This window comes from Salarias fasciatus, chromosome 20, assembly GCF_902148845.1.
Source record: "Salarias fasciatus chromosome 20, fSalaFa1.1, whole genome shotgun sequence".
Taxonomy (NCBI): Eukaryota; Metazoa; Chordata; class Actinopteri; order Blenniiformes; family Blenniidae; genus Salarias; species Salarias fasciatus.
The window spans coordinates 11,177,214-11,195,161 of record NC_043764.1 but is presented as its reverse complement, the minus strand read 5'-3'; the positions used below and the strand labels follow the sequence as shown (position 1 = coordinate 11,195,161).

General features: G+C 44.4%; 1 protein-coding gene across 3 annotated transcripts in view; it reads right to left on the bottom strand.

Moving 5' to 3' along the window:
- plxna2 (plexin A2) overlaps positions 1 to 17,948 on the bottom strand; it is a 226,627-nt gene that overhangs the window by 128,528 nt on the left and 80,151 nt on the right. For all 3 annotated transcript variants that reach the window (XM_030118346.1, XM_030118347.1, XM_030118348.1), the window contains exon 5: positions 235 to 335. In XM_030118346.1, coding sequence (XP_029974206.1) covers positions 235 to 335 — 101 coding nt within the window. The remainder of the gene's footprint in view (positions 1 to 234; positions 336 to 17,948) is intronic.

The window sequence follows — 17,948 nt, the reverse complement described above, 5'->3', positions numbered from 1 at the left end:
CTACATGAGATGTAGAGAAGGTCCTTCAACAATAGACAGAGATACAAAACTCAACACATGACTATTATGTGAAAGAAAAACGAAAAATGTTTGAGTTGCAGATATGCTCCAGCTGCATTAACATGACGAAATGACCATTTGAGTGAACTGAAGGCACTCTGGGAGACGTCAAACAGTATCTGTGTGTGAACAGTCAATAATCCAATGTGATAGATGGATTGAGGGGATACTCACATATTGTGCAGAACACACCAGCCACAGTGTGGGTCGCCCGAACTCAGACACTCTCCACAGGTCCCGTACTGCTCACAGGACTCAATGGGAACTTGGGTGACCTGTAAGCACATGAATAGATTCTTTGTCACAATATAGACTGAAGTCACATGATGAACAAGCAAAATGTGTGTATCACATTTTGTGTGACACAGATCGTTCATAAGATGTTCACTTTTTAGGATACAAAGTCAAAAAAAAAAAAAAATGCATTTTCAGTCTTTCAGCTCAAGCAGACCAACTTGTCACCAGAGGGTTAATCATTTGCAAAAAACCCGCTGTGCAGAATGATTTTCTTCTAAATATTTGGGTGCACTCTTCCTCTTTTCTTGAAGGCTCATGTGTGAGATGTCAACTGCACAGGCAACTGTTGCCTTTATTGTAAGCCGGAGGAAAAAAAAAAAAAAACAGCTGTGACCAGCTGGAGTCAGTTGGCTGGAGAAAGCTGTTTCACTGCCATCAATGGGCTTTTGTCCATTACACCAGGACATCTGTCCACCTGGGTGGAGGCTGTACAAACACACCTACAGACGGAGGATCCGCCACAAACGCTTATTTAACTTAATAACTTCACTGCAAGAAAGTGACGTGTCAAGAGAGTGTGTCAGACCCAAGTTTCTTAAAAAAAAAAAAAAAAAAAAAAAATCATTACTGAAGAAATATACATAGAAAAACAAGAGGAAAGGGGGAAATAGTATGCAATGAATTCTGAGAAAGAAAAAGCTGTTATTTCTGTTGCACTCTTCAAGTTGCTTTATATACAAGAACCAATGGAGGATGAAAAGTTGCTGCCAGTGTCAACAGAAATAAATCTGAATAAGCACAAAGCAAACAATATAATCCTTCCCAGGGTATAACTAACTACAGTGAGTCATTGGAATAATCATCATTTAAAAAAGAGAAAACATCCTCATTCTTGCTGTGTGGGACTGTTGTACCTACACAGATGTGCAGTCCAGAATTTACATAAACACGCCACAACAAACTTCAAACACACATCTCGGCAACAAGCGGTGAGAATGTGAGTCAGTGGCTGTGAGAGCCACAGGCGGGGTGTATTTTCAGCCGCATCTCCTGGTCAGTTTGCATGCGCGTATGGGTGTTAGTGTGTGAATCTAGCGCTGTTTCTTGTCAGTCCACCGGGGCAGAATCTGCTCGCTCACGTGGGCCTCCCGACTGTTTGTTCAGCACAGCGATACGCGGCTCTGGAGGTCTGAGTGTAGGTGTGTTTGTCTTTAAGTGTCCCGCGGGACTGTTCGACTCACACCTGCATCTTACCATGTCAGCAGGAGTAAACGTACACACACACACACAAACACCGACACGGGAAAGCAACACAAACAGCACTGCTTCACAGTCGATGAAGAGGCATTGAAAGAAAAAAAAAAAGGACAGGGTTGTAAAAGTGGAGTCTGACGCAGATTAATTTTCACTTCTGCATGTCTTTCAATTTTCTGGCAAGTGCCTTGTTGGATAATGACAGCAGACTCTGACAGTGTGTGCCCTGCTCAGCTCCAAACCTCAGGCTCAGATCAATGCCTAATAAGTGCTCCTCTGTCAAATGTGTGGGAGTGAAAGAAGGCTGAGAATAACACCTTTTAAGTGTTTTTCTGACCTGTGCATATCGCCCACAATTGGGTGATATTAATTGCTGTTAGCACCACGGGCTGGAATTAACGAGAAGAAAGGAAGAAGAGAAAAAAAACAAAACAACTGGGTGTCCATTAATGGCTTTTTTTAAAGCTGCATTTAAAGGAGTGGTGCGCCGGGTTAAATCTTGACCTCGTGTGTGTGGGAGGACCGTGGGTTCAAATCCCGGTTGTGGCAGAAAGGGCATCCAGCATAAAAACCAAGCCAAGTCTGCAGGGCAAGCGGCAATGACTTGCCGTGTCGACCCTTGTGAAAAAGAGAAGCCAAATAGACGCCTAATGGGTGAAATTAAAAAAAAAACAGCTGACGGAACACTCTGTCTGCATTGTAGTTCGAGTATACAAACCTGTCAGCTGCGGCAAGAACCCGGGAGCTACATGTGTTCCACTCTGTGTTTCATCTTTGTTTTGTCTCTATTCCTCAAAAGCTCAATAACCGTCCACCTGTCTGCCTGGACCGAAACCCTGCGGCAACAAAGAGACAGGCCCCGAGGACAAAGAAAGCCATTGACATGGTGGGAAGTTGACAGTCAGCGTGGCGGTTCCACCATGAACAACCCTGTTAGATTAACCCCCTGTCATCTCGACAAACTCTATTTGTGTGTGCATCGTTCCTAGCTTTAGGACAAACAGGTGGCATGCTGTAATGAGCTGCAGACGGGGTCACATCAGCAGCAGAGGCTGCGACTGATGACAAACAAGCCCACCAGGAATGAGACTTGGCTCAGGAAACGGCAACTCAGCCAGTGTGTGTGTGTGTGTGTGTGTGTGTGTGTGTGTGTGTGTGTGTGTGTGTGTGTGTGTGTGTGTGTGTGTGTGTGTGTGTGTGTGTGTGTGTGTGTGTGTGTGTGTGTGTGTGTGTGTGTGGGGCTCGGAGAGTCTGGATCACTCTCAGCCCAAAAAACCCTTCAGATCCTTCCCAAAATTTGTGTGAGGCTGCTGAAACTTCACATTGTTACTTTGGCCCAGAACCATGAAAGGGTTACGCTGTGGAGACAGCTGTCAATGGGGGGAAAGTCTGGGAGAAGTGGAAGGGAGCTCGGGGTCTCCCTCACGGAGCAGCGTCTAAAGACAGACAGACAGACAGACAGACTCGGAGCTCAGGCAGCTGATACAGTCCAGACTCAGACACAAAAAGGTACAGGGGAGTTTTCTGGAAGAAAGGGAGCACAGTGGAAAAAAAAAAAAAAAAGACAACGAAAAAAAAAAGGTGAGCTCAAAAAGGGGCCAGAAAATGAGAGGGAGTGTGTTTATGTGTGCTGGATATAGAATGTGCCCATGTCTTTGTAACTGTATTGATGTTTAGATCAGCATGGGCCAGCAGTGGAGGTGAGGGGGCCGGGGTGAGGGAGATTAGTGGGGGATCACAGCAGCTGTTGCCCAGCACACGCTACAGTCACTCAACACAGCAGGGCTGCACAATGAAGCCCCTTCTCCCACTGTGCGTATGGACTTGTGTGTGTGTGTGTGTTTGCATGCACACATGCCCAGCGCCATAACGGATGTGCAGCTTGTTGTTCCTGTGTTTTCAAAGAAGACAAAGAAACCCTGCATGTGAGCCGATGCTGCTTCCAACTTTCTCTGTTTACCGAGTATACATTCACACACACACACACACACACACACACACACACGCAGCTGACCAGAGGTAGACCGAGTGCAGCCAGTAGGAAAGCACTGTGTTCCTCTGAAATTAATGCAAATAAAATTCCAGCTCAAAATGACCTTAGCAGGGGGTTATTCAACCACAGAGGCTACAGTAGAGTCGCACACTGGAGCAACCTGGGTGACTGACTGACAGCCGAGGGTTAAAACAGCTTCCTCTCTTTCAAAGTCTCTTGCTGAATAGGTGCCGGCTTTCATTATTATAGCCAAGGCTTCAATAATGCAGGACCATTCTCTTTTTTTTTAACTGAAATAAATAGCAAAGGCTTGGGTCTGCAGTATTGATGGCCAGTTTTAGAATATCAATAGAGCCTTTTCTGCAAAAACATTAAAAACAAAATTGCCAACCGAAACCATTAAATCTGAAAATATTATTCTTTCTGCAGTGAAGTTGCATAAATACCTATTTTATCTTCAACCTAGTTCCTTTGTTGCTAGTTTTGGCCAACAACAAAGCAAACTTTTATTGGAAACAGGCCATAAAAAAGTGATCTGATAGCATTGTTACATAAAACAGTGGCTCCCTCACACTGGGGAGTGTGTGTGTGTGTGTGTGTGTGTGTGTGTGTGTGTGTGTGTGTGTGTGGGGGGGGGGGGGGGGGGGGGGGGGACGACTCGAGGCTTTGCCTGATCTGAAGGGTTGTCAAAATTAAAATACACAAGCAAAAAACATGTTAATGCACTTTTTAAGTGTTAAAGCAGTCATGGGAAGGTGGGTGTGTGACAGTGTTTCTTTTGTACTGAATGTGCAATTTGAATTTACCCTAATAAAGTTTGATTTGATTTGAAAATGGGAGAATGTCAGGAGGGACTGTATCTTTTCTTTGAGATTTGGGAATCAACGGGTACATCTTGCAGTATGTCTCGACATCTTTGTCAAAACTGATGCTGTCTTCTGTGAATTCCAACGAAGGCCAAAAGATAAAAACCCCACGGCACAGATTCTCTTCTGTTCTTCCTGACCACCTGTAAATTCCTCTCTGGGCTTTTTTTTTTTTTTTTTTGCAAAGAGACGCCAGGAGAGAATACAGGCATTTGGCTGGGTACCCACGAGAGAATGACAATGTATGTGCATTAGAGAGCAGCAGAAACACTTTCATCTATTCCAATGTCTCGATGGCTCAGAATGAATGGTGGCTCCATTTCAGCTCCTCTGCCCTGCTGCCCCGAGACCCAACTACGCTCACCGCACCTCTGTGATGGATGGGGCACGGGGGCAGAGTTGGAAGAGAAGACGGAGAAGAAAGACTGGAGGTGGGGGGGAAAAAAGGGATAAAGCGGGACAGAATGGAGTGGAAACGGCCCATTGCCCTGTGTTCAGATGGGACGCGGTCTCTGTGCTGCCAGATGTGCCTCAACAGGCTGAGAGAAAGAGAACGCAACAAATAAGAGGGAGGAAAAATCCCACCATCACCGATAATAAAAAAAAAAAAAAAAAAAAAGGAAGCTATTTTGCAAGCTGTTGCTAAGGCAACAGCCCTGGCTCTGACCTCAGGAACACCCCCTCATCCACCACCCCATCACCAGTCCTCACAACCCTCCAAACCTTGAGCAGCGCGCGGTAAACAGCTGGCACCTCTGGGACTTCCTGCCACCTACACCTCTGTTTAAACATGTACAGCCACACACACACACACACACACACACACGCGCACACACACTGGCGGCTCTCCGACATCCTTTCCATTTTTAATGAGAGTTAGCCAGGCTACCACGTCACTGGAATGAGGCACATCGATCATGAACACAATACCCATTCCAGCAGAGAGAAAGGCAGAAAGCAGGAGGGGAGGCGGCGGCGGTGCTGCGGGGGGGGGGGGGGGGGGGGGGGGGGGGGGGGGGTGGTCTGAGCCTGTGTGTGCCTATATGTGTGAGCAGGCCTAATGACAAAGGCACAAAGCAGAGCAAATACTTGCTGCTGAATGAATGAAAACCAATGAAATCTGCAGGCCCCTGAGTCTCTTACTCCCACAGTGACCGTGCAGCCAGTGTTTCTCGCGTTCGGGCTACCTACACAAGGACGCCTGAGCCTCTTTTCCCTGACAGGCCACTCTTTAATCTGCACTGGTAATCCTACTGTGGCTCTTCCTTAGGACAGCAGCTACATCTTCCCCTGTGTTTTCCTCACTCTCTCCTCCTCCTGCTACATTTTGCCTCAACTCACAAAAAAAAAAAAAAAATGTCCACTGTACTCTGTAAGACCCAAACAAATCCGCTCTGTAGTCTCATGCCAGCTCTATCTCCTCCAGCTTGTTGACATCCGCCCACAAAGAATGACATTCTCACCGAGAACAGAAATGCAAAAAAAACGGCTCAACTCTGCATGTGAAGCATTTGCTTCCTCACCGATTTTGTTGTTTTTACAGGAGTTTCTGAGATTGAGAATGAAGATAAATTACTTTTTTAGGTGTTTTTTTGCAGCCCGAGACCAAGGTCAGTCACTGGTTCAACCCAATCATCAATACCCATCCAAGCCTGGCTGGCCCTCAGAATAGAGGTGAGGGGTTCTGCTGAAGTGTTGTGGCTGGTACAAGGATAATCAGGCCTCAAGACTCACACCAATTACACCCAGCTTGATTAAGGACACAACAGGGTCACGCTCGCGGTTTGTTGGGGGTGTGCGGGCATTGATCCCTCCGAGTCCTCGTGTTGAACGAGCAAAGATACCACAACAGCTGGAAGCTTTGATGAGGGATTAAAATCCACATGCCGAAAGGAAATGCGTTAAGTAATTACTTACAGAAACATGTGCACATAATGGCAGCACATAAAAGTCCTCCTCATCATCTACATAAAAAAAAAAAAAAAAAAAAAACACACAACCTTCATCCCCCGGAGACATACTGTTTGCTATCTGCTGCTCTGTTCCTCGCTGAAAGAAGCTGCTTGTTTTTCTTGTTGTTCTTGTTCCAGATGTCAGAGGGCTTCTTGACAAGTCATTCGAGAGAAACAACTTTTGTGTAGAAATACAAAATATTGATTTTCTCGGGTTTTTTTTTTTCCCAACTGTAACATTTATTTAAAAAGTGTCTACTGCATTACTGCGGGATCGGTTCTGGATACATGGAAGTGAGGAGGATTCAATAGAAGACGCAGTACCGCTGTGTATTAATGCTTTTCTGAAGGTCAGTGTCTTTAATACATGGTGTTTTTTTTTTTTTTTTTGTTTTTTTTTGGAATACCTGATTTTAAAGTAGAGGAAATAGGATTCAGAGTAGATATTATTCATTGATTTTAAGAGGCAAAAAGAGAAGAGACAGAAGTGTGATGCATCGTGAAATGATACAGCTTGCCTCATCTCCCGTACTCCAGAAAGATTAGGTGTGAAAATGGGAGCTTTTAACCTTTATTGTCAAAGTCAAGTTTCCCAGAGCATCTATTTCCTTGTTCTTTCCTGTTCAGTCACACTCTCAAAGACAAGACACACACACACTTTAGTGGATTTGGCTTGAGCTTCTGAATTTGGGTCAATTGAAAACATGTAGACAGTGTAACGCAACAAAACTGGGCTTAAAGTCAGAATGAAAGGCAGGAGAAAAAGCTGAGAGCGAGTCAGAAAAAAATGCATTGCAATGCAAACAGACACCCACACCAAGACACCGTGAATCGATACCAGGCAAAGATGGATATCATGACAAGACCGTGCTATTTTTTTCCTCCAAATCCTCATATCAAGCGAGCAAACCAACACTCCCACCTCCATCCAATATCAAGGCTTTAAACCCCCCCTCCATCCTGCCACAGCTGTAGACAGACCCCGTCCCTGGCAGCTCATCAGCAGTAACAGACTGGTAGGAGACAAACTGCCAGGCAGGAAAAAAAAAAGAGGGAGGTGAGGAATAGGTCAAGCGTGCGCCTTCTGACCGCGGCTTGAACCCTGAAGCCGGGTGACCATTCAGTGTTAACAGGCACCCAAGAACAATCATAAAACAGTTAAAGAGGTAATAATGCAGTCCAGTAATTTTTCTTCCAAACCTTGGACTGAGAACTGCTTTTGTTGTGGTGGAACACGTGCAATAAATACTGTGGCATCTTTTTGTGAACTGAGGTTTTCTTGGCGTGCTTATGCAGTGGAGTAAAGCTTCATATACAGTGGCTGAAAGTTACAAATATGAATGAGGATTTCTTTTTTATTTTACTTGAGTATATCTTATATCTTTATATCTTATATCTTTCAAATACAGAGTATTTGGTATGTCTACACTTTATATGTTGGTAATACTGGGTGCATTTACCAGTATTTAGCTTCATTGTAATGTTATGGGAAGATTTTACTTGCATTTTTATTTGTTTTCTTATTAGATTCCATTTATCGAAAACAAATTGCTAGATATTGATTTTTACATAATTTTGTTGTTTAAGAAATTAACCTTAAATTTATAGATAAAATACACGCAAATTGCCCAAAAAGCCCAATATTGATAATGTGCTAACACAACCTTGATTCTTGATTATCAATGTCAAATGAGTTCAATCAAGATCAAACTGAGACGTATATATCACAGACGTAATGCAAATGTTTTAACAGTGTAGACATTTATAAAAATTATTTTAACATATTTCCAATGTACTGAGAGTCAGCAGCATCTTTTACAGACAGACAGACAGGCAGAGGGAATGGGGAAGCGGAGGATGGAGTGGACCAGACTGTTTTCTAATCTGTTGTGTGTTAGTGAGAGAGTTTTTTTAAGGCATTATAGACTAGAGGACTAGTGGGAGGAGTCAGAAGAGCCTGTGAGGCAGTGAAGGGAGAGTGAGTCTAGAAATAATGGAGCAAAGGAATCGACCAGTGAGGAGGATGAAAAATTCAACCAGTCAATACAGCTGGGAGTGTATCAATTATGTATGGCTTCAGTCCTCTTTTTGGGTGAGGAGAGGAGAGGAATAGGTTACTGTGTGTTTTTACTGTATTTCTTTTTTTTCCACCTTGTAGTCCTTTGTGCCAACCATTTAAAAAGGTCAAAAGCACTGTTCCATGTCTTACACCAAAAACGTTCTCCAATCAAAACAAACACACTGTGAGGTATCTGCTTTCCAGCATCTTTTCCTTTTTTTCTTCTCAATGTAGAATTACACTCTGTGAAAAGTCACACCAAAGGTGTTAATGCCACTGGAACATGAGCAATGAAGACAACATCTCCATTAATTTACTGCATGACTGAACGCCTTCCCTTTGAATCGAGATGCCATGAATCCAGTGACCATGTCCCCCTCCTGCTCCAGGGTGAGGATATTAAGATGGATACTCAGGATATAATCTGAAAGTTCCTGACTCTTTTCCACACATCCTTTCCCCTAATCTCCACATCTCCTCTCAGACTCGTTCCCCCCTCCTGAACTCGCTCTCTCTGGTGTGCGCTCCCAGTCGAGGTGGCCTCTCCGCTCAGTAATTCAGTCAGGAGGCTAAAAGGAGGAAATTACATCCATGCTGCCTGAGCACTTTGAACTCTCAGCCTCCCCCTCTTCCGTCCATGCCTGCTCACTGGCAACTGGTTTAAAGGCCTGCACTGACATTTAAGAGCTGGAAACAAGGAACTGTGAAAGTGCCCGAGAGTGTTTGTGGATGCACCGGTGTGTGTGTGTGTGCTCATGCAAAGCGACCCACTGACACACTGCAGTGACATATCACTGTACCTAAATTAGATCTAACCTTAATCTACTAACTTGACTCATTTGGACAGTAATGTGGAAATGCAATTATTTGGTTCTTTGCACACGCGCAGAAGGACAACAGAAGACTCCAACGCCAAAAAACTTCAGGAGGATTCTCTAATGATTAAGTAACATCTTTGTGTGTAAAACCAGTCATTTAAAGAGGCACAGTCTCTCAGGTGTAAAGAAGGGCACAAGTTCACCTGCAAACTGCACGCTTAATCATGAAACAATTTCAGAAAAAGTGTTCCTTTACCTGGGAAATTGTGAATGTTTTCGTGATTCCACTATCGACTGAACAAACTATTCTCAAAATATTTAGATGATTTATAAATCACAAGGGACAAGGCCAAAGGTCAAAGCTGGATTCTCAGGATCTTCACTCACAGGCTGCACAACGCTGCTATCGAAATCAAATCGTGCTAATATTTTCCACAAAATCGCAAAAATGTCTTATTTTACTGAGGTTCTATTTAGAATTAAATATGGGTTTATGGGAGTTGCATATCATTCTATTCTAATTTATATTCAAAGTTTGAGCAATTGAAGGCTGTGAATTAAAGACTTTGTAAGTCAAATGAATACTCCGATGCCATTAAGTCTTTGTTTCTTTGCCAATAATGTTAATTATCCAGCATGTCTGTGAGAGCAAGCCTCTTCAGCTGGGAATATGATATACAATTAAAAATATATTGGAAAATTACAACAATCCTGGCATTAAGGGCGTTGAAAGCAGTTAAGTGTGCACAATCTGCAGTAAGAGAAAATTAATGTAATCGACCTTTACTGTTACTTTTTCTTTGTCTTATGCGTACTTGTCTCTTTGTTTCTGGAGTTTTGTCCATACATCGCTATTATGTGCATTTATGTCATGTCCTTTCTGCCTACATTCAGCTCACCTTTTATTTCTCTCTTTTTGACAATCAATCTCTTTGTCTTAACCTATTTTTACCCACCTGTCTGGACGGCCTGCCTATGTGACATCGCTCCTGTTTGTCACTTCACTGCAACTCTTTGTCTCCCCATCCATCCCGGGCCCGCCTGTCTTCGTCCAACTCGTCTGAGTGGCTCTCAGTGGGATCCCAGACTGTCAATGCAGCCAGTAATGAGGTGTATGCTTCAGTCAGCATGTGAGGAGTTAATAAGGAAGCAGCAGAGGCCATCACACATCAACAGGCATGTGTGTGAGTGTGTGTGTGTGTGTGTGTGTGTGTGTGTCTGAGGATTGGGGAGCCTCCCTGGCACACTTACAGCTGTCTGTCGACCAACGGGGGTATTGATTTGGTGGAAAGAGGCAGACAGAAATGAATTCTGATCCACAGAGGGACTCTGCAGCACATGTCTTAGTGTGTTAGGCTTTTTCTGTGTGTGTGTGTGTAACACCACACGTGTGTACACGGGTGTGACCATGTTTGTTCTCTTTGTTTCAGCCTCTCTCCAAGTGTACATGATATACATACAAATGAAGGGTTTGGTTACACCCCACTGCTCTCAGGGCTGTTGCTGGTGCATAAGTGTGAGCATGTGTGTGTTTTGTGCCTTGATGAATGTTAGTTTGAGAAGAATGAGGAAGAGAAACATAACTAGGCCCAGGTGGCATGGGACACTTTATCCAGCTCTATGTGTGTGTGTGTGTGTGTGTGTGCGTCCATGCACATGGTTATATGTAATAGGCATGTTTGCAATAATGCATGCATGCGTAAGTTTGCCCTGTCACACACACACACGCACACACACACACACTCTCCTCAGCTGGACGTCATTTAATGAGTCTGCAGTCCTACGCAGGCGGCAAAACCTCTGCAGGTCGTATAAAAGAGACTATGGCTGAATGCAGTTTTTCCATAGAAGAAGACAAAGGTGAAGCCTTTTTTGCAGCATTGAGAAAATTAATAAATGTGCCGATAAAGAAACTGTGTGGGGTGAGAGGGAGAAAGAAAACAGCAAAGTGATCTTCACTGGTGGTGTCTAAAAGTGCCTGGGTGTCTTTGTTTGGCAGAGGAGGGAAAAATCAACATAATGAGCCAAACTGCCTTTGTGTCTCACTCTCTCTGTTCCTTTTCTCCCTCCACCCTCTTGTCTCTTTCTCTCGCTCATCCAAAGATTCTCAGACAGCTGCTTCTGCGCAGCCAAATTAACTGCTCCTCGGCTGCTTTTGGAACGCGTCAAATAAATAAATGGATCTGAAGTGCATAGTGTTTTTGGTCGCACACTGTACAGAACGTGAAAACCTCTCCGAACGTCGCCCTGATTCAAAGTGCAGATAAGAAAATTTGTCCACCGCAAATGTTTGTCGTGTAGGTTTTCTTCCGTTCCCAAATCGACTATAGCCCCCATCCGTCACTCCGTGGCCCCTATCTGTTACCACCATGTGATCCTTCTGGCTCTAAATATCCGATTTACAAGTCAGGGGGAAGGGTAATATTTCAACAGGCTGTCAGCGGACTCACTGTTTAAATCACTGGTCTTATCTAGCCGCTGCTCTTTCTAATATTTTTCCTCAAATATTGCATTAGAGATATGTTATCCATCCCTGCACATTCATCTTCCTGCCCGAGCTCCGCGCGCGTGTGCGTGTGTGTATGTGTGTGCGCGCATACATATGTACGAGCAAACACAGATTAATGTTTTTGTGAGAGAGTGTATGTCCGTGTGTGTTCTTTGCATTTCATGACATCCATGACAGCATGTCTATAAATATTTTTCATGTATAATATACTGATGTGAATGTTGTTGCTTACCGAAATCCAAACCGAGACCCATTTAGATGTTACATCCAGCCCTTCAGAAATGTCCAAATCATTAATTAACAAAGTGCAGATTCTTTGTTGGACCCATCTATAGATGCGTGACATTTTCCTTAAATTCTATTTATGAGTTCAAACACACTCATATTTGCAGTAGCAGATTAGAACACGCAAACACTGCTGTAGACCCACATTTAGGCACACTGTACAACGCTCCATCCATCACCGGGGCTCTGGCTGACAGTTTTGTCAAAGTGAGCCGCAGGGGATGGGAGAATGGCATTGCGGGATTGAGTCCTCCCATCGGACGCTGTTCTGACAGGAGAGAAGAAAAGGAAAGAGGAGAAGAGAGAGGTGGGGGGAGTAGAAGTTGGGGAAATTGGGGAGAGTGTTGCACAACCCCAGAAAATAGAGAGAAAAGAAGAAGAAAGGGTTGAGCTGCCATGGGTAGCCCATCAAAACCAGAAGCTCTCCTGCCGTAGCTTGTTTACCAAGGCTGGTGTTGTGAAGGGCAGACGAAGAGCGTATTGCGGCCCAGGCAGCATGACCACATCACACGGTAAAGTAAAACACACATACAAACAAACATAGGAAAAAAAAAAAAAAAAAAAAGACCTTCTGAATTTCTGCCAACCTGCAGCAACTGAACCTCGGCCCTCGGTTAAAAGGCATATGGCTACAAACTGCACACAGTGACACTTATGCATGTGCATTTCCAAGTTAATTATTGAGTTAGCAGGGTGCTCATGTCCCTAAGTAACGCTGAAACAACAAAGATTATAAAGAAATACAGCAGACACTTGATTTCAGTGTCAAAAGCGCTGTAATTGCCGTTGTTATAAATGCACTTTAAGGCCAGAATTCCTTCCTGTGAGAGAGAAGAAACCTTTTACGGCCCTCACCTTGATCAAACCTGCTCCATCTGCTTCCGACAGCATCTGCCCAGAACCTCTAAATAAACATCTTTAATGCGGTGCAGGGGATTGAGCCATCGCTATCTCGTCATCTGTGGGCTCAGCTTCAAAACCATCCACACACTTCATTCTGGGATTGCAGCCCCATTTCAGCATTAAGACAGGAAGGCGGTTATCGGATGCAAAGACAGGCAGCGGGAGCAAGCATGAGAGAATCAGGGAGGCTTGCAGACAGAGCCTCCTCCAATTATAGACCAAAGATTGCCACTACATTCACTTTACTCTTTGCCCGACTCCTGACAAACCCTGTCGCGATTCCTTCAACTGGCACTCCTGTTTCTCCCTGACACTCTCTAGGCTCTAATTAAGCTTGTAAATAATTATTGCAATTAAAGCCTACAATTAGGGGGACTGAAACACTGCCATTAGTCTCACAATAAATGTCATGAGCATTCTGCATAGGCACTGGGAGGAAACAGACAAATGCTGTGCCATTATAGAGGCAGACAGACAGTGAGAGTGAAAGAGACAGAAAAAGGGGTGGGGTAGGGGGTAAAGGGGTGGGTGGGTGTATGGGGGGGGTGTATGAAGGCAGTTGACATACTCACAGCTCTTAATTATAGTGCTGATTATTCTGGCAAGATGGCTCCTGGACGGTTCCTTTGGCTCACATTCACAAAGTGACAAAGTGAGCATGCTCATGAGCTCACACACATATATGTGAAAACACCTGCAGTATATACATTGATAATAATCCTTTTTTTTCTGAGCTGAGTGAGAAATTATTGAGTAGAGAGTAGAAGCTTAAACTGAAGCTTAATCAGAATGAGATAATGAGGAGCTTCCAACAAGTCCAAGGATAAGTTTGCTTGCGAACGCGCTTTCGGCTGTGATTATCTTCCTCCACGCCGGCCACATTTATTCAGTGTTTACCTCTGAAGATCTATATTAAGTTGCACTGAAATATTTTCTAATGATTTCACGCTACACCGAAAGGTGTAGATTTTATGTGCGATAGTAACAGTCGGCTGATGGGAAAGTCTGCGAGGCTGTAGGCAGACAGAGCCAGAGGTGTCAGAGTCTCTGAGGATCAGGTATCCTTATTATCTCATATTATGTCAGCCGGCCAGTGAAAGATGCCTGCAGAGGAGCTGGGGTGTGAGACAGCGCTGAGGCTTCAACTGGTATTCGGGGTTGTGCGTGCCTACAAGATCTGTAAAGCGAGACAAAAAAAAAAAAAAAAAAAAAGCCATAAAACGTCTATATGAGGAGTAAATTCATTCATCCTGGGGCCGTTTCACCTGGGGCAAAGGTCAAACTGTGCTGTACGTGCTTAATGACGATCACATGGAGTGCTAACGCGATCTTATGGCCTGGTGGCTGAATTCACCGCCATGCTGGTCTGTATTGACCCCCGTTAGGATGACAGGAGAGAGGGTAGGAGAGGGGGAATGGATGGATGGGCGAGCGGGAGGTAAAAGGGGGTCCGGGCTGGGACGTCGGTGCGCACGGGCTTCTATTAATTAACAGCTTGATGGGGGCTGACAGGACGTGTGCTGCTATCAAATAATGAGGTTAGGATTGGCCAAACGTTCCGGGGCACAAAACCTGATTAACACTAATCCTGGCTTAAGTCAATTAACAATGCCTGCGCAGGGACTCATGCAAATGAGGTGCTTTTGTTAGGTGGGCGAGCGCAGAGGGGGCAAAGCGGAGCCTGGCATTCAGACATGTAAAAACGCAGCTAGAGGACGCAGAGCGGTCATTAAAGCGGCTGACGACCAGTGGTCAAGCAGATGGACGATATAAAGTCAGGATTCAATGCAAAGGCATCACTTTCTGACCCGCTGGGTGACCTCTTCAGCTTCATGAAGAGAACCACTGATCCCTTGAACTGCCCATGACCCCTGACCTCACAATACTGAGGATATTAAAAAAAGAAGAAGTGAAGATTCATTCAAAACACAGAGCATATGCGTCAGCAGCCATGCATCTGAATGATCTAGTTCATGAATTTTTAAATGCAACACAGTTCAAACCGCAAAACACAACATTGAACAATAACAATATCAAATGATAAAAGATCCATGGAAATAAACAACCTGTCATCAAACACTGAGATCACTGTCATGAGACGAGAGGCTTGAGACAGAAGAAGCATGCATGTGGTCAAAACTAAGATTAATTCATTGGTTTTAGTATTTTTCCAACAGCATACCAGCTGAGCAGGGTATAATTTCAGGCGTATTGATAAACATCTAATTTTCCTATTTGGAAATGGCATGAACTGAAGGAATAACATAATTTGGGAATAAGGAGAAGAACAAACAGACATTGGATACCAGTAATATGCTGAAATGAGGCTGAAATGAAGAGCTTCAGGAAAAAAAAAAAAAAAAATCTGTTCCAAGTACACAGGGATGGTGCAAATGCACCAATACAAACAAAGCTGAGGATTAAGCGACTTTGACAAGTAGGACAGGGTTGAGAGTAGTTTCTTCAGAATGAAAAGCTAAATGGTATCATCAATAACATTGGATGTGTGTATTGACAGGAGAATTTATCCTAATTTGTCCACGTGTCAATATCAAGTGAAGCTGTCAGAGGAGTGGCGGCGGCGACTCGGGGCCCGATGCTCCGAGACGCGACTGTTGGTCCCTCTTCCGTCTGCGCAGCACCTGGGTAACAACGCGACCGCACGATTGATTTGCTGGCCCCGCATCCCTGCAGCTGCCACACTGACCCCGCTGCTGCACTTACATCCCAGATAAAACATGACGGCCAATCTATCAAGGCCAGACACCGCTGCCTGAGTGATGCTCGTCTGCTGCTGAGGTTGGCGGTAACGCAGACAGACGCCGGTGAGCTGCGACCGCAGTTTCCCTCTCATGATCGGCCCCACGAGGGTGGAATCGGATGCAGATGTGTGGTCCATATGTTGGCACACGGCGTCGCGGCTTTGTCATGCATGACAGAAATCATGTATTCAGGTCACTTCTCTCGTACAAACAGTGTTGCAGACTTCGTAGTTGCCAGGCTTAAATGGCACCCCAGGATTTTCCAGCTGTACCACATAAAACAAACCTCATTTGACCTCAGTGGGGGAGCTGCGCGAGGTACAATGCAACTTTTTTCAACTAACAGTCATGCATTTTAAAAAGCCAGCCGTGGATCCAACTGGAGAATCAGGGAACATTCAGGAATTTATGATAGAAAGGCGGCTGGAAACCCCTTTGGGATGCAGAAAAGCATTTCACACTCTGAGGTAGCGGAAGAGAATATTCAGTTTTCTGCTTTTTGAACCTCAGTTGAGTTAAAGAAAGAAAAAAAAAAGCACTTCAGAAAGAGTGAAATGACTGAGGGACTTTTTAAAGTTGCGAACCGAATTCAGCACATTGCACTGATCACTGCTCTTGGTGAAAGCCATCTTTTGATTGTCCTCTGTGCTGTGTTTTGTGGAGTGGGAGTCAAGTTATTGGGACTCTTTGTCTGTGTGTGTGTATGTGTGTGTGTGTCACTGATAGGCATATCGGTGAGAAATGCACTGATAAGGGTCAACGGTCAAACCCAAGGTTCACTTTCTGGCAGCTGTGATCTAACCACACTGCCCCGGGGGCCGGGAGCAGGTCAAGGGACGACAAGGCGACACTTGTTGTGGTGGCTGCCAGAAACCCCTCTGTTACCGAGTCTTGACAGCCGACCAACAAACAGTGGGAGGGAAAATCTGAAAAAAGTAGACATGAAGTCCTAATCTTGTGACCCCAGTCCCCTTTGAACTGAAATTTTAAGTTCAACCCCACTTAAAGATATAACTCGGAATTAAATATCTAAAATAAGGCATACACAGATACCCGAACGACGATTCAGGGCATTTTTCAAACCAGCGTTTATCCCTTTTTATGTTCACTTTGCACTACCCACTTGTTTTCCAGAGATTTAAGGAAACAATGCTCTTTTCAAAAAGAATAATTAAGTCCACATTTTAAAGGTTTGTGTTCTTACAAACCCCAAAAACCCAAACTTGAAAACAAATTGATTTTCAGCTAAATGTTTAATGAAGGTTTCATTACATTTTCACAAGTGGCAATGGAAGCTGGCTGTGAGCCATCTCGTGCTCATTGCACATGAATGTATGAAACCAGGCATACACAGCAAAGTCCTCTATAATAATGAGCCAGTAGCATGTCAGCTAATCTAATCATGGCCAAGGTGTAAATGAATCCTATTTCCTCCTGTCGAGATAACCACTGAACCCATTTCCTCCCAATTTAACCCCAATAGCCACACAAAGGTTCAGAGGGATGAAGACAGGGAAGAAAGCTCTGGGGGAGGAGAGTGAAGGTGCTCAGACGGAGAACAGGTTGAGAGGAAACCTCATACCAGAAAGGCTTGAAAGAAAAAAAAAAGAGAATTCATGCATGGATTTCAAATTTCACAGCTGAGCACCTGGAAGAAATTGCAAAGCCAGGAAAAAAAAAAAAAGAAGAAAAAGAGAAAGCTCTTCTTTTCTTTTTGATAATCTGTGAGCTGTAATGTTGCTGTTCCATACATGATCCCAGCTCGGGGAGGGGGGCGGGGGGGGGAATACAAAGGCCGGAGCTGAGGCGGTTTAATGTTTGCTAAAGAGCCAGGGGTGTACTGGAGAGTGACAGTAGCACATGGCTGAATGCCTCTATAGGGGGAGGGCTGTGTGTCCGTCCATGAAAGACGAGTCTGTTTTACGAGCCGGCTCGGTGTCCCTCAGATGGTCACGCTCGCAGAAATTTCAGCTATCCTTATAAAGAGCTGGCAATTAGAGAGCCACTATTTCACCGGCAGAGCTACAGTCTGTTCAGGTCCATTATGCACTGTTGTGCACCTCGGCCATAAAGCATTGCAAAAACCACTGAGCTCTGTTACAAAGTCAACACCTGCTTCTTTTCTTGGACCTTAATTACGACACGATAAAACGTAACCACTTTTATTTTGGTGTGTGAGGACTTTGTGAGATTTTTTTTGTCTTTCTTTTTTTTCCTTCATTGGGGTGTTTTCAAAAACCTTTTCAAGCA